This window comes from Numenius arquata, unplaced genomic scaffold (genome assembly GCF_964106895.1).
Source record: "Numenius arquata unplaced genomic scaffold, bNumArq3.hap1.1 HAP1_SCAFFOLD_1564, whole genome shotgun sequence".
In the NCBI taxonomy this organism is placed as follows: Eukaryota; Metazoa; Chordata; class Aves; order Charadriiformes; family Scolopacidae; genus Numenius; species Numenius arquata.
The window spans coordinates 1-15,426 of NW_027414500.1; the positions used below are offsets into that span (position 1 = coordinate 1).

General features: G+C 64.7%; 1 protein-coding gene across 1 annotated transcript; it reads left to right on the forward strand.

Moving 5' to 3' along the window:
• Positions 1 to 2,506: 2,506 nt before the first annotated feature.
• TUFM (Tu translation elongation factor, mitochondrial) lies at positions 2,507 to 14,982 on the forward strand (the record flags this gene model as incomplete). Its single annotated transcript, XM_074167180.1, is given in 10 exon segments — positions 2,507 to 2,618; positions 4,976 to 5,142; positions 6,680 to 6,784; positions 8,311 to 8,475; positions 9,351 to 9,483; positions 10,258 to 10,362; positions 11,637 to 11,788; positions 12,864 to 12,983; positions 14,808 to 14,906; positions 14,908 to 14,982. Coding segments are annotated over 10 exon segments (1,233 nt in total), but the record flags the coding sequence as incomplete, so codon positions are not given.
• Between the last annotated feature and the right edge of the window lie 444 nt (positions 14,983 to 15,426).

Below are 15,426 nucleotides of genomic sequence, written 5' to 3' on the forward strand. Positions count from 1 at the left end.
GGGGGGGGTGTGTTTTAGGGGGTGGGGGGAGGGTTGGGGGGGTGTTTTTTAGGGGGTGGGGGGCGGGGGGGGGGGGTGAAGGTCATGGGGCACGTGGGGGGGGAGGGGGCAAGCGGGGCCTACGCGGAACCACCGGGGGCCCCCCCCGGTCCCTCAGAGCCCCCCCCGGTCTCTTAGAGCCCCCCCCTGCCCCTCAGAGCCCCCCCCGGTGTCTCAGACCCCCCCCTGCCCCTCACAGCCCCTCCCCGGTCTCTTAGAGCCCCCTCCCCCCCGGCCCTCAGAGCCCCCCCCCCCATCCCTCAGAGCCCCCCCACTCTCTCAGAGCCCCCCCTCGGTCTCTTAGAGCCCCCCCCATCCCTCAGAGCCCCCCCCGCTCCTCACAGCCCCCCCCCCATCCCTCAGAGCCCCCCCCGTCCCTCAGAGCCCCCCCCGCAATCTCTCACAGCCCCCCCCCCCATCCCTCAGAGCCCCCCCCAGCTCCCTCAGAGCCCCCCCCGGTCCCTCAGAGCTCCCCCCCCCCTCTTTAAAGACACCCCCCCTTAAGGACCCTCAAATCCACCTTAACCCCCCCCCCCCAGCCCCCTTTAGCCCCCCCAAATCCCCTTAGGGCCCCCCCAGATCCCCCTTAGGGCCCCCCCAAACCCTCTTAGGCCCCCCCCAGATCCGCTTTGGGGCCCCCCAACCCCCTCTTAAGACCCCCCCCAAACCCTCTTGGACCCCCCCGCCCTTTAGGCCCCCCCCCCGCTCCCTCTTAGGAACCCCAAAACCCCTTGGGCCCCCCCAGATCCCCTTGAGGACCCCCAACCCCCTCTTAGGCCCCCCCAGATCCCCCTTGGGGCTCCCCAACCCCCTCTTAGGGCCCCCCCCCAACCCTCTTGGGGCCCCCCCACCCCTTAGAGACCCCCCCACCCCTTAGAGACCCCCCCACCCCTTAGAGACCCCCCCGCCCCCCAAAACCCCCTTAGGCCCCCCGAGCTCCCCCTTGGCCCCCCCCAACCTCCTCTTAGGGCCCCCCTAAACCCCCTTCAGCCCCCCCCTCCCCCCCAAGGGACCCAGGTGTCCAGCGAGGGGGGGGGGGTGGGGGGGGTGGTGGGGGGGTGTCTCCCCCCCCCCGACCCCCCCCCTTTTTCCTTGTTCCCCCCCCCAGTTCTGCGCAGCCGCTTCCCTCTGGGCGCCCTCAGCGCGGTGAGTGAGGATTCGGAGTCCCCGGGGCAATTGTGGGGGTCCCTGGGGCAGATTTGGGGTCCCAGGGGCAGATTTGGGAGTCCTTGGGGCAATTCTGGGGGGCCTTTGGGGCAGATTTGGGGGCCCTTGGGGCAGTTTGGGGGTTCTTGGGGCAATTCTGGGAGGCCCTGGAGCAGATTTGGGGGCCCTTGGGGCAATTCGGGGGGGGCTTGGGGCAGATTTGGGGTCCCTGGGGCAATTCGGGGGGGCCCTGGGGCAGTTTTGGGGGTCTGTTGGGCAGATTTGGGGGTCCTTGGGGCAGTTTGGGGGTCCCTGGGGCAATTCTGGGGTCCCCAGGGGCAGATTAGGGGGCCCTTGGGGGAGTTTGGGGGTCCCTGGGCAGTTTGGGGGTCCCTGGGGCAATTTTGGGGTCCCTGGGGCAGATTTGGGGGCCCTTGGGGCAGTTTGGGGGTCCTTGGGGCAATTCTGGGGCTGCTTGGGGCAGATTTGGGGTCCCTGGGGCAATTCTGGGGGACCCTGGGGCAGTTTTTGGGTTCCCTTGGGGCAGTTTGGGGGTCCCTGGGGCAATTCTGGGGGTCTTTTGAGGACCATGAGGCAGTTTTTGGGGTCTTTTGGGGCAATTTTGGGGGCTTTTGGGGACCCTGGGGCAGTTTTTGGGGTCCATTGGGGCAATTCTGGGATCTTTTGGGGCAATTCGGGGGTTTTGGGGGGCAATTTGGAGGTTTTTGGGGGCAAATTTTGGGAGGTTCTGGAGCCCTTTTGGGGCAACTCGGGGGGTTCCTGGGGCTTTTGGGGACCCTGGGGCAGTTTTTGGGGTCCCTTGGGGCAGTTTGGGGGTCCCTGGGGCAATTCTGGGGGTCTTTTGAGGACCGTGGGGCAGTTTTTAGGGTCTTTTGGGCAATTTTGGGGTCTTTTGGGGCAACTTTGGGGGCTTTTGGGGACCATGGGGCAGTTTTTGGGGTCCTTTGGGGCAATTTTGGGGTTCTTTGGGGCAACTTTGGGGTCTTTTGGGGTCCCTTGAGGCAGTTTTTGGGGGCTTTTGGGGCAATTTGGGGTTTTTTGGGGGCAATTTGGGGTTTTTTTGGGGCAATTTGGAGGTTTTTTGGGGGCAAATTTTGGGAGCTTCTGGAGCCTTTTTGGGGCAACTCGGGGGGTTCCTGGGGCACTTTGGGGTTTCTTGGGGCAGTTTTGGGGTCCCTTGGGGTATTTTTTAAAGCTGGGGGGGGGGGGGGGGAGGTTTTGGGGTGCCCCTGACCCCGCCCCCCCCCCCCCTTTTATTTGCCCCCCCCCCCCCAAAAAAAAGGTCCCCCCCCGTCGGGAAATGGCGGCCGAGGCCAAGAAGACCTTCGTGAGGGACAAACCCCACCTCAACGTGGGCACCATCGGCCACGTCGACCACGGGAAGACCACGCTGACGGCCGCCATCACCAAGAGTGAGGGGGGGGGGACACCCCAAAAATATGGGGGGGGGGGGACACACCCCTAAAAATTGGGGGGGGGGGGGCAAAAAGGGGGAGGGAGGGGGAGAAAGGGGCAGAAAATGGCAGAAGGTGGGCACAAAATGGCGGAAAAAGAGGCATAAAATGGTGGAAAATGGGGCTGGGGGGGGACAAAACGGAGGTGGGGAACCCCTAAAATGGGGGGACACTCATAAAATAGTGGGGGGACCCCTAAAAATTGGGGGTGGAGCAAAAAGGGGGGGCAAAAAGGGGGAGGGAGGGGGAGAAAGGGTCAGAAAATGGCGGAAGGTGGGCACAAAATGGCGGAAAAAGAGGCATAAAATGGGGGAAAATGGGGTTGGGGGGGGGACAAAACGGAGGTGGGGGACCCCTAAATTGGGGGGGACGCCCCTAAAATGGGGGGGACGCCCTTAAAATAGTGGGGGGACCCCTAAAATTGGGGGGGGGGGTCAAAAAGGGGGAGGGAGAGGGAGAAAGAGGCAGAAAATGGCGGAAAAAGGGGCACAAAATGGCGGAAAATGGGGCTGGGGGGGGACAAAATGGAGGTGGGGGACCCCTAAAATGGGGGGGACACTCGTAAAATAGTGGGGGGACCCCTAAATATTGGGGGTGGGGCAAAAAGGGGGGGCAAAAAGGGGGAGGGAGGGGGAGAAAGGGGCAGAAAATGGTGGGGAAAGGGACACAAAATGGCGGAAAAAGGGGCACAAAATGGCGGCAGGGGGTCACAAAATGGCGGAAAAAGGAGCAAAAATGGGGTTCGGGGGGGGTTGTTTGGGTTCGGGGGGGTCAGGAAGTTTTGGGGTGACCCCCCCCCTTATCGTCCCTGTCCCCCCCCCCCCCCGCTCCAGTGCCCCCCCGGTCACCATTTTAGGGGTGACCCCCGCCATTTTGTGCCCCCTTTGGCCGCCATTTTGTGACCCCCGGCCGCCATTTTGTGACCCCCCTCAATCCTCTCAGCGACAGGGTCCCGGCTCCAAGGTGGGTTATTGGGGTTCAGGAAGGGATATTGGGGTTCGGGGGGGGGCTATTGGGGTTCAGGAAGGGATATTGAGGTTCAAGGGGGTCTGTAAATTTTGGGGTGACCCCCTTTTGTCTCCCCAATACCTTTTTCCCGCCATTTTGTGCCCCCCTTGGCCGCCATTTTGTGCCCCCCTCAATCCTCTCAGCGACAGGGTCCCGGCTCCAGGTTGGGTTATTGGGGTTCAGGAAGGGATATTGGGGTTCAGGGGAGGATATTAGGGTTGAGGGGGGGTCCGTAAATTTTGGGGTGACCCCCCTTTGTCCCCCCAATACCTTTTTCCCGCCATTTTGTGCTCCCCTCAGTCCTGTCAGCGACAGGGTCCTGACTCCAGGTTGGGTTATTGGGGTTCAGGAAGGGATATTGGGGTTCGGGGGCGGTTATTGGGGTTCAGGAAGGGATATTGGGGTTCGGGGGGGGCTATTGGGGTTCAGGAAGGGATATTGAGCTTCAAGGGGGTCTGTAAATTTTGGGGTGACCCCCTTTTGTCCCCCCAATACCTTTTTCCCGCCATTTTGTGCCCCCCTTGGCCGCCATTTTGTGCTCCCCTCAGTCCTGTCAGCGACAGGGTCCCGACTCCAGGTTGGGTTATTGGGGTTCAGGAAGGGATATTGGGGTTCGGGGGGGGCTATTGGGGTTCAGGGGTGGATATTAGGGTTCAGGGGGGGGTCCTTAAATTTTGGGGTGACCCCTCTTTGTCCCCCCAATACCTTTTTCCCGCCATTTTGTGCCCCCCTTGGCCGCCATTTTGTGCTCCCCTCAGTCCTGTCAGCGACAGGGTCCTGACTCCAGGGTGGGTTATTGGGGTTCAGGAAGGGATATTGGGGTTCGGGGGGGGGCTATTGGGGTTCAGGGGTGGATATTAGGGTTGAGGGGGGGTCCGTAAATTTTGGGGTGACCCCCTTTGTCCCCCCAATACCTTTTTCCCGCCATTTTGTGCCCCCCTTGGCCGCCATTTTGTGCTCCCCTCAGTCCTGTCAGCGACAGGGTCCCGACTCCAGGTTGGGTTATTGGGGTTCAGGAAGGGATATTGGGGTTCAGGGGGGGCTATTGGGGTTCAGGGGGGGATATTAGGGTTCAGGGGGGTCCTTAAATTTTGGGGTGACCCCCTTTTGTCCCCCCAATACCTTTTTCCCGCCATTTTGTGCTCCCCTCAGTCCTCTCAGCGACAGGGGCCTGGTTCCAGGGGGGGGGATTTTGAGGTTCGGGGGGGGGGGGAGTGTTGGGGTTCGGGGGGGGGGGGGGGTGTCTGTAAATTTTGGGGTGACACCCCCCCTTTTTTTTTGTCGTGTGTCGTCCCCCCCCCATAAAGTCCTTTCGGAATCGGGGGGGGCCCAGTTCCGTCCTTACGAGGAGATCGACAGCGCCCCAGAGGAAAGGGCCCGGGGCATCACCATCAACGCCGCCCACGTGGAATATAGCACCCCCAAACGCCACTACGCCCACACCGACTGCCCCGGCCACGCCGACTACGTCAAGGTGAGCACCCCAAAAAACCCCCACACCCCCCCCCCGGGGGCACCCCAAAACCCCCAGACCCCCCAAAAATCCCCCCCTGGGAGCCGCCATTTTGATGGGGTCTCTCGCGTTAATGCCCTCAGGGTGACTCTGGGAAAGGCCGGGGACCCCCAAACCCCCCCCAGGGCCCCCCCAAAACCCACCCTGACCCCCCCACCCCCCCCTGGGGTACCCCAAAACCCCCCAGACCCCCCAAAAATCCCCCCTGGCAGCCGCCATTTTGATGGGGTCCCTCACATTAATCCCCTCAGGATGACTCTGGGAACGGCTGGGGTCCCCCAACCCCCCCCCCCAGGGCCCCCCCAACCCTCCTCAAGGCCCCCCCAAAACTATCAACCCCCCCTGGGGTACCCCAAAACCCCCCAGACCCCCCCAAAATCCCCCCTGGCAGCCGCCATTTTGATGGGGTCCCTCGTGTTAATCCCCTCAGGGTGACTCTGGGAAAGGCCGGGGACCCCCAAACCCCCCCCAGGGCCCCCCCCAAAACCCACCCTGACCCCCCCACCCCCCCCTGGGGTACCCCAAAACCCCCCCAGACCCCCCAAAACCCCAAAGACCCCCCCAAAATCCCCCCTGGCAGCCGCCATTTTGATGGGTCCCTCGCGTTAATGCCCTCAGGGTGACTCTAGGAAAGGCCAGGGACCCCAAAACCCCCCCCAGGTCCCCCCCAACCCTCCTCAAGGCCCCCACAAAACTCTCAACCCCCCCGGGGTACCCCAAAACCCCCCAGACCCCCCAAAACCCCACAGACCCCCCCAAAATCCCCCCTGGCAGCCGCCATTTTGATGGGGTCTCTCGTGTTAATCCCCTCAGGGTGACTCTGGGAAAGGCCGGGGCCCCCCAAAACCCCCCCCAGGGCCCCCCCAACCCTCCTCAAGGCCCCCCCAAAACTCTCAACCCCCCCGGGGTACCCCAAAACCCCCCAGACCCCCCAAACTCCCACAGACCCCCCATATCCCTTGAATTCCCCTCCTTTTTCCGTTATTGGGGTCCCCCCCCAGGGCTTTTTGGGGCCCCCCCCGGCTCTATGGGGCCTGCCCCCAATCTATGGCCCCCCCATATTTCTGACACCCCCCCCCCAGTGCCCCCCAAAACCCCTCCCTGACCCCCCCAAACCCCCCCAGGCCCCCCCATATCCCTTGAATTCCCTCTTTTCCATTATAGGGGTGTCCCCCCCCGGGGTTTTTTGGGGCCCCCCCGGTTCTATGGGGCCTGCCCCCAATCTATGGGGCCTGCCCCCAATCTATGGCCCCCCCATATTTCTGACCCACCCCCAGTGCCCCCCAAAACCCCTCCCTGACCCCCCCAAACCCCCCCAGACCCCCCATATCCCTTGAATTCCCTCCTTTCCATTATGGGGGTCCCCCCCCCCCAGGGTTTTTTGGGGCCCCCCCCGGGTTTATAGGGCCTGCCCCCAATCTATGGGGCCTGCCCCCAATCTATGGGTCCCCGCCCCCTTTAATTTTTGGGGTGTCCTGTCCCGTCCCCCCCCCCCCAGAACATGATCACGGGGACGGCCCCCCTGGACGGCGTCATCCTGGTGGTGGCGGCCACCGACGGGCAGATGCCGCAGACCCGGGAGCACCTGCTGCTGGCCAAGCAGGTGGAATCTATGGGGCAGGATCTATGGGGCAGGGTGTGGGGCGGGGAGATGTGGGGCTGGGGTGGAGTTTGGGTGGGTTCCGTGGGGCTGGAGAGGGGATTCGGGGGGGGGTTCTGTGGGGCCGGAGGGGGGATACGTGGGGTTAGAGAGGTGTCTGTGGGGTGGGTGAGATCTATGGGGCTGAGATCTATGGGGCAGGGTGTGGGGCGGGGAGATGTGGGGCTGGGGGGGCTGGAGGGAAGATATGTGGGGTTAGAGAGGTGTCTGTGGGGTGGGTGAGATCTATGGGGCTGAGATCTATGGGGCAGGATCTATGGGGCAGGGTGTGGGGCGGGGAGATGTGGGGCCGGGGGGGCTGGAGGGGGGATCTGTGGGGTTAGAGAGGTGTCTGTGGGGTGAGATCTATGGGGCTGAGATCTATGGGGCAGGGTGTGGGGCAGGGGGAGCTGGAGGGATTTGGGGGGTTTTTAGAAGTGTCTGTGGGGTGAGATCTATGGGGCAGGATCTACGGGGCGGGATCTATGGGGCAGGGTGTGGGGCAGGGAGATGTGGGGCCAGGGGGGCTGGAGGGGGGATATGTGGGGTTAGAGAAGCGTCTATGGGGCTGGGAGCTATGGGGTGGGATCTATGGGGCAGGGTGTGGGGCGGGGAGATGTGGGGCTGGAGGAGGGATATAGGGGCTGGAGAGGGGATCTGTGGGGCAGGATCTATGGGGCTGGAGAAAATGTGCGGGGCTGGGAAAGATCTGTGGGGCTGGTGAAGAGTTCTGTGGGGCTCAGAGGGGATCTATGGGGCTGGGAGGAATCCATGGGTCTGGGAAGGAATCTATGGGGCTGGGAGCAATGTATGGGGCTGTGGGGAATCTGTGGGGCTGGGAAAGGATCTGTGGGGCTGAGAGAGAATCTATGGGGCTGGGAGAGGATCTACAGGCTGGGAGCAATGTATGGGGCTGGGAGGGAATCTATGGGTCTGGGAGGGAATCTATGGGGCTGGGAGCAATCTATGGGGCTGGGAGGAATCTATGGGGCTGTGGGGAATCTATGGGGCTGGGAGAGGATCTGTGGCGCTGGGAGGGGATCTATGGGTCGGGGTAATCTATGGGGCTGGGAGCAATGTATGGGGCTGTGGGGAATCTGTGGGGCTGGGAGCAATCTATGGGGCTGGGAGGAATCTATGGGGCTGTGGGGAATCTATGGGGCTCGGAGAGGATCTGTGGGGCTGGGAGGGGATCTGTGGGGCTGGGAGCAATCTATGGGGCTGGGAGCAATCTATGGGGCTGGGAAGGAATCTATGGGGCTGGGAGGAATCTATGGGGCTGGGAGGAATCTATGGGGTTGGGAGAGGATCTGTGGGGCTGGGAGGGGATCTATGGGGCACCCTTTTTCCTCACCCCCCCCCCCCCTCAAAACCCAAACCTCCCCCATTCCTTGGTGCTGCCCCCCGCCGTGGGTGGGGGGCTGTGGGGTGGGCGCTATGGGTCTGCCCCACGGCGTTGCCCGGCCCCATAGCGCGTCCCTGCCCCACAGGTGGGGGTCCAGCACGTGGTGGTTTACGTCAACAAGGCGGACGCGGTGGGAGACCCCGAGCTGCTGGGGCTGGTGGAGCTGGAGCTGCGGGAGCTGCTGGGGGACTTCGGCTTCGACCCCCAGGGGACCCCCGTCATCGTGGGCTCCGCCCTCTGCGCCCTCCAGGTCCGTCCTGCCCCATAGCTGCCCCACAGCTGCCCCATAGCGACCCACGGCGACCCATAGGGAGGGGTATCTGACCCGTAGCGGGGCCCTCCTGGGCTCGGAGTGGTCACAAAGAGGGGGTTTGGTGGCCACAGAGAGGGATCTTGGGGGGCTCTGCCCCACATCCTGCCCCATAGCGACCCGCGGCGACCCATAGCTGCCCCATAGCGACCCACGGCGACCCATAGGGAGGGGTACCTGACCCATAGCGGCGCCCTCCTGGGCTCAGAGTGGTCACAAAGAGGGGGTTTGGTGGGTAAAGAAAGGGGGCTTGGGGGGCTCTGCCCCACATCCTGCCCCATAGCGACCCACGGCGACCCATAGCTGCCCCATAGCGACCCACGGCGACCCATAGGGAGGGGTATCTGACCCACAGCGGGGCCATCCTGGGCTCGGAGTGGTCACAAAGAGGGGGTTTGGTGGGTAAAGAAAGGGGTCTTGGGGGGCTCTGACCCACATCCTGCCCCATAGCTGCCCCATAGCTGCCCCATAGCGACCCACGGCGACCCATAGGGAGGGGTATCTGACCCATAGCGGGGCCATCCTGGGCTCGGAGTGGTCACAAAGAGGGGGTTTGGTGGCCACAGAGAGGGATCTTGGGGGGCTGTGACCCACATCCTGCCCCATAGCGACCCATAGCTGCCCCATAGCGCCCCATAACTGCCCCATAGCAGCCCCACGGTGGCCACAGAGCAGGGTGCGGGTGGCCCAGACGGGTCGTGCTGGGGTGGGAGTGGGTGTGTGGGGAGGCGAGACCCTGCCCCACATCCCTGCCCCACATCCCTGCCCCACATCCCTGCCCCACATCTCTGCCCCACATCTCTGCCCCACACCAGGGCCGGGAGCCAGAGCTGGGGCTGAACTCGGTGCTGAAGCTGCTGGAGGCCATCGACACCCACATCCCCCTGCCCCCCCGCGACCTCGACCGCCCCTTCCTCTGCCCCATAGAGGCCGTCTACTCCATCCCCGGTGGGTCCTGCCCCATAGCTGCCCCATAGCTGCCCCATAGCTGCCCCATAGGTGCCCCATAGCCGCCCCATAGCCGCCCCATAGCTGCCCCGCAACCTGCCCCAGAGCATCCACAAGGGCTGCCCCACAACCTGCCCCCCCAGGAGTCCTTCCTCTGCCCCATAGAGGCCCTTCCCTCCCTCCCCAGTGGGTCCTGCCCCATAGCTGCCCCATAGCCACCCCATAGCCGCCCCATAGCCGCCCCATAGCCGCCCCACAACCAGCCCCAGAGCCGCCCCGGGGGCTGCCCCACAGCCTCAGCCATCTTCTGCCCCCCAACAAGCCCTTCCTCTGCCCCATAGAGGCCGTCTGCTCCCTCCCCGGTGGGTCCTGCCCCATAGCTGCCCCATAGCTGCCCCATAGCTGCCCCATAGGTGCCCCATAGCCGCCCCATAGCCGCCCCATAGCTGCCCCGCAACCTGCCCCAGAGCATCCACAAGGGCTGCCCCACAACCTGCCCCCCCAGGAGTCCTTCCTCTGCCCCATAGAGGCCCTTCCCTCCCTCCCCAGTGGGTCCTGCCCCATAGCTGCCCCATAGCTGCCCCATAGCCGCCCCATAGCCGCCCCATAGCTGCCCCGTAGCCGCCCCACAACCTGCCCCACACCCTTCCCCTCCACAAGCCCTTCTTCCTCCCCCGTCGAGCCCGTCTGCTCCGTCCCCGGTGGGTCCTGCCCCACACCCTGCCCCACACCCTGCCCCACGGCGGGCCCTGACCCCCAACCTCTGCCCCACAGGTCGGGGGACGGTGGTGACGGGGACCCTGGAGCGCGGGACCCTGCGCAAAGGGGACGAGTGCGAGATCCTGGGCTACAACCGGCAGCTGCGGACGGTGGTGACGGGTCCGTCCTGCCCCATAGATCGCCCCACACCTGCCCCATAGCCTGCCCCATAGATTGCCCCACACCTGCCCCACATCGGCCCCCCACACCCAGCCCCGCATCTCCCCCCTTTCCCTCCTCCTGGGCTACAACCGGCCCCTGCGGACGGCGGTGACGGGTCCGTCCTGCCCCATAGATCGCCCCACATCTGCCCCACATTTGCCCCATAGCCTGCCCCATAGATCCTGCCCCATAGATCCTGCCCCACAGACACCTCTCAAACCCCCCACATCCCCCCTCCAGCCCCACAGAACCCCCCCAAAACCCCTTCCAGCCCCCTCCCAGCCCCACATCTCCCGGCCCCACACCCTGCCCCATAGATTCTGCCCCGCAGACACCTCTGAAACCCTCCACATCCCCCTCCAGCCCCACAGATCCCCCTTCCAGCCCCACAGATCCCCCCCAAAACCCCTTCCAGCCCCCTCCCAGCCCCACATCTCCCCGCCCCACACCTGCCCCACACCCTGCCCCATAGATCCTGCCCCACAGAGACCTCTCAAACCCTCCAGATCTCCTCTCCAGCCCCACAGATCCCCCCCAAAACCCCTTCCACCCCCCTCCCAGCCCCACATCTCCCCGCCCCACACCTGCCCCAGACCCTGCCCCATAGATCCTGCCCCAGAGACACCTCTGAAACCCTTCATATCCCCCTCCAGCCGCACAGAACCCTCTCAAAACCCCTTCCAGCCCCACATTTCCCCGCCCCACACCTGCCCCACACCCTGCCTCATACCCTGCCCCATAGATTCTGCCCCACAGATACCTCTCAAACCTTCCATATCCCCCTCCAGCCCCACAGAACCCCCTCAAAACCCCTTCCACCCCCCTCCCAGCCCCACATCTCCCCGCCCCACACCTGCCCCACACCCTGCCTCATACCCTGCCCCATAGATTCTGCCCCACAGACACCTCTCAAACCTTCCATATCCCCCTCCAGCCCCACAGATCCCCCCCAAAACCCCTTCCAGCCCCACAGAACCCCCTCAAAACCCCTTCCACCCCCCCTCCCGGCCCCACATCTCCCGGCCCCACACCCTGCCCCATAGATCCTGCCCCACAGACACCTCTCAAACCCCCCAGATCTCCTCTCCAGCCCCACAGATCCCCCCCCAAAACCCCTTCCAGCCCCACAGAACCCCCTCAAAACCCCTTCCACCCCCCCCCCTCCCGGCCCCACATCTCCCCGCCCCACACCCTGCCCCACACCCTGCCCCACATCTCCCCTCTCCCCCCAGGCATCGAGATGTTCCACAAGAGCCTGGAGCGGGCGGAGGCCGGGGACAACCTGGGGGCGCTGCTGCGGGGGCTGAAGAGGGAGGACGTGAGGAGGGGGATGGTCCTGGGGGCCCCCGGCACCCTCCAGGCCCACAGCAAGGTGGAGGCCCAGGTGAGGTGTGGGGCAGGATCTATGGGGCAGGGAGATGTGGGGCCGGGAGGGGGCCGGAGCGGGTTTCGGAGGGGTTCTGTGGGGCTGGAGAGGGGTTTTGGGGGGGATCTATGGGGCTGGAGGGGGGATTTTGGGGGTTTGAGAGGTGTCTGTGGGGCAGGATCTATGGGGCAGGGTGTGGGGCAGGTGTGGGGCGGGGAGATGTGGGGCCGGGAGGGGGCCGGAGCGGGTTTCGGAGGGGTTCTGTGGGGCTGGAGGGGGGTTTTGGGGGGGATCTATGGGGCTGGAGAGGGGATGTGGGGGGTTTGAGAGGTGTCTGTGGGGCAGGATCTATGGGGCAGGGAGATGTGGGGCTGGGAGATGTGGGGCTGGGGGGGGGGGGCGGAGTGGGTTTTGGAGGGGTTCTGTGGGGCTGGAGGGGGGATGTGGGTGGGTTGAGAATTGTCTGTGGGGCAGGATCTATGGGGCAGGGTGTGGGGCGGGAGGGGTGGGATGTGGGGCAGGGCCTGGGGGGTGGGGGAGCCATGTGGGTCACCTATAGGTCGCTATGGGTCGCTATGGGGCAGCAATGGGTCAGCTATGGGGCAGTTATGGGTCGCTGTGGGTTGCTAGGGGGCAGCTATGGGTTGCTATGGGTCTCTATGGGGCAGCAATGGGTCTGTATGGGTCGCTATGGGTTAGCTATGGGTCGCTGTGGAGCAGCTATGGGTCTCTTGAGTTGCTATGGGGCAGCAATGGGGCAGTTATGGGTCGCTATGGGGCAGCTATGGGTTGCTATGGGTCGCTATAGGGCTCTATAGCTCGCTATAGAGTAGCTATGGGTCAGCTCTGGGTCTCTGTGGGTCGCTATGGGGCAGCTATGGGGCAGCTATGGGTCGCCGTGGGTCGCTATGGGGCAGGATGTGGGTCAGAGCCCCCCAAGACCCCTCTCTGTGGCCACCAAACCCCCTCTTTGTGGCCACTCCGAGCCCAGGAGGGCCCCGCTGTGGGTCAGATACCCCTCCCTATGGGTCGCTGTGGGGCAGCTATGGGTCGCTATGGGTCGCCGTGGGTCAGCTATGGGTCTGCCCCCCAGGTTTACATCCTGACCCCCGAGGAGGGGGGGCGCCACAAACCCTTCGTCTCCAACTTCACCCCCGTCATGTTCTCCCAGACCTGGGACATCGCCTGCCGCGTCCTCCTGCCCCCCGACAAGGTACTGCCCCATAGCCTGCCCCATAGCGCCCCACACCCTGCCCCATAGCGCCCCACGCACCCCCCTCCCCGCCCCACGCCTCCTCCTCCTTGCCCCAAACCCACGGCCTGCCCCACAGCCTGCCACCTCTTCCTGCTCCCCTGACAAGGTACTGCCCCATAGCCTGCCCCACACCCTGCCCCATAGCGCCCTATAGCCTGCCCCATAGATCCTGCCCCACAGACACCTCTCAACCCCCCCCACATCCCCTTTCCAGCCCCATAGAACCCCTCCAAAACCCCTTCCAACCCCCTCCCGGCCCCACACCTACCCAACCCTGCCCCACACCCTGCCCCATAGATCCTGCCCCACAGACACCTCTCAAAGCCCCCAAAACTCTCCAGCCCCATAGATCCCCCCAAAACCCCCCTCCAGCCCCACAGAAACCCCTCCAAAACCCCTTCCAATCCCCTCCCGGCCCCACATCTTCCCGCCCCACACCTGCCCCCAGACCCTGCCCCATAGATCCTGCCCCACAGACACCTCTCAAACCCCAGAAAACCCCTTCCAGCCCCACAGATCCTCCCTCCAGCCCCACAGAACCTCTCCAAAACCCCTTCCAACCCCTTCCCGGCCCCACATCTCCCCGCCCCACACCTGCCCCACACCCTGCCCCATAGCGCCCTATAGCCTGCCCCATAGATCCTGCCCCACAGACACCTCTCAACCCCCCCCCACATCCCCTTTCCAGCCCCATAGAACTACTCCAAAACCCCTTCCAATCCCCACCCGGCCCCACATCTCCCCGCCCCGCACCCTGCCCCATAGATCCTGCCCCACAGACACCTCTCAAACCCCCCACATCTTCCCTCCAGCCCCACAGATCCCCCCCAAAACCATTCTCCAGCCCCACAGAACCTCTCCAAAACCCTTTCCGACCCCTTCCCGGCCCCACATCTCCCCACCCCACACCCTGCCCCATAGATCCCGCCCCACAGACACCCCTCAAACCCCCAAAAAAACCCCTTCCAGCCCCACAGAACCCCTCCAAAAACCCCTTCCACCCCCCCTCCCGGCCCCACATCTCCCCGGCCCACACCTGCCGCACACCCCTGCCCCATAGATCCTGCCCCACAGACACCTCTCAAACCCCCCCACATCCCCCCCTCCAGCCCCACAGAACCCCCCCAAAACCCCCTTCCAGCCCCATAGATCCCCCCAAAACCCCCCTCCAGCCCCACAGAACCCCTCCAAAACCCTTTCTGACCCCTTCCCGGCCCCACATCTCCCCGCCCCACACCTGCCCCCACACCCTGCCCCATAGATCCTGCCCCACAGACACTTCTCAAACCCCAAAAAAAACCCCTTCCAGCCCCACAGATCCCCCCCAAAGCCCCCCTCCAGCCCCACAGAACCCCTCCAAAACCCTTTCTGACCCCTTCCCGGCCCCACATCTCCCCGCCCCACACCCTGCCCCATAGATTCTGCCCCGCAGACACCTCTGAAACCCTCCATATCCACCTCCAGCCCCACAGATCCCCCTTCCAGCCCCACAGATCCCCCCCAAAACCCACTCCGGCCCCCTCCCAGCCCCACATCTCCCCACCCCACACCTGCCCCACACCCTGCCCCATAGATCCTGCCCCACAGACACCTCTCAAACCCCCCACATCCCCCCTCCAGCCCCACAGAACCCCCCCAAAACCCCCTTCCAGCCCCATAGATCCCCCCAAAACCCCCCTCCAGCCCCACAGAACCCCCCCAAAACCCACTCCGGCCCCCTCCCGGCCCCACATCTCCCCACCCCACACCCCGCCCCACACCCTGCCCCACACGTTCCCGCAGGAGCTGGTGCTGCCGGGGGAGGACGCGGGGCTGGGGCTGCTGCTGCGACAGCCCATGGTGCTGGCGCCCGGACAGAGGTTCACGCTGCGGGACGGGGGCCCGCACCATCGGGACGGGGGTGGTGACGCGCGCCCTGCCCCCCTCCCCCGAGGAGACGGCCCTCAGCTGGGGGGGGGTGACGCCCCCACGGGACCCCCCCGAACCCCAAAAAAACCCCCCCCGTCACCCCCATAACCCCCCCAACCCCCCCCGACCCCCCAAAAACCTCTTTATTCCCCCCAAAAAAATACCCCCCAAAGCTGTGGGGGAGGGGCAAACTGATGGTGGGGGGAGGGGGCGACGCCCCCACAGGACCCCCCCCCCGAACCCCAAAAACCCCCCCAACCCCCCCCAGACCCCCAAAAAACCTCTTTATTCCCCCAAAAAATGCCCCCCAAAGCCGTGGGGGGAGGGGCGAACTGATGGTGGGGGAGGGGCAGGGGGTGAAAAATAGGGGTGGGGGAGGGGCGACACACCCACGGGACCCCCCCCCCGAACCCCAAAAAACCCCCCCCATCACCCCCCATAATCCCCCACCCCCCCAGACCCCCAAAAACCCTTTTTATTCCCCCAAAACCCC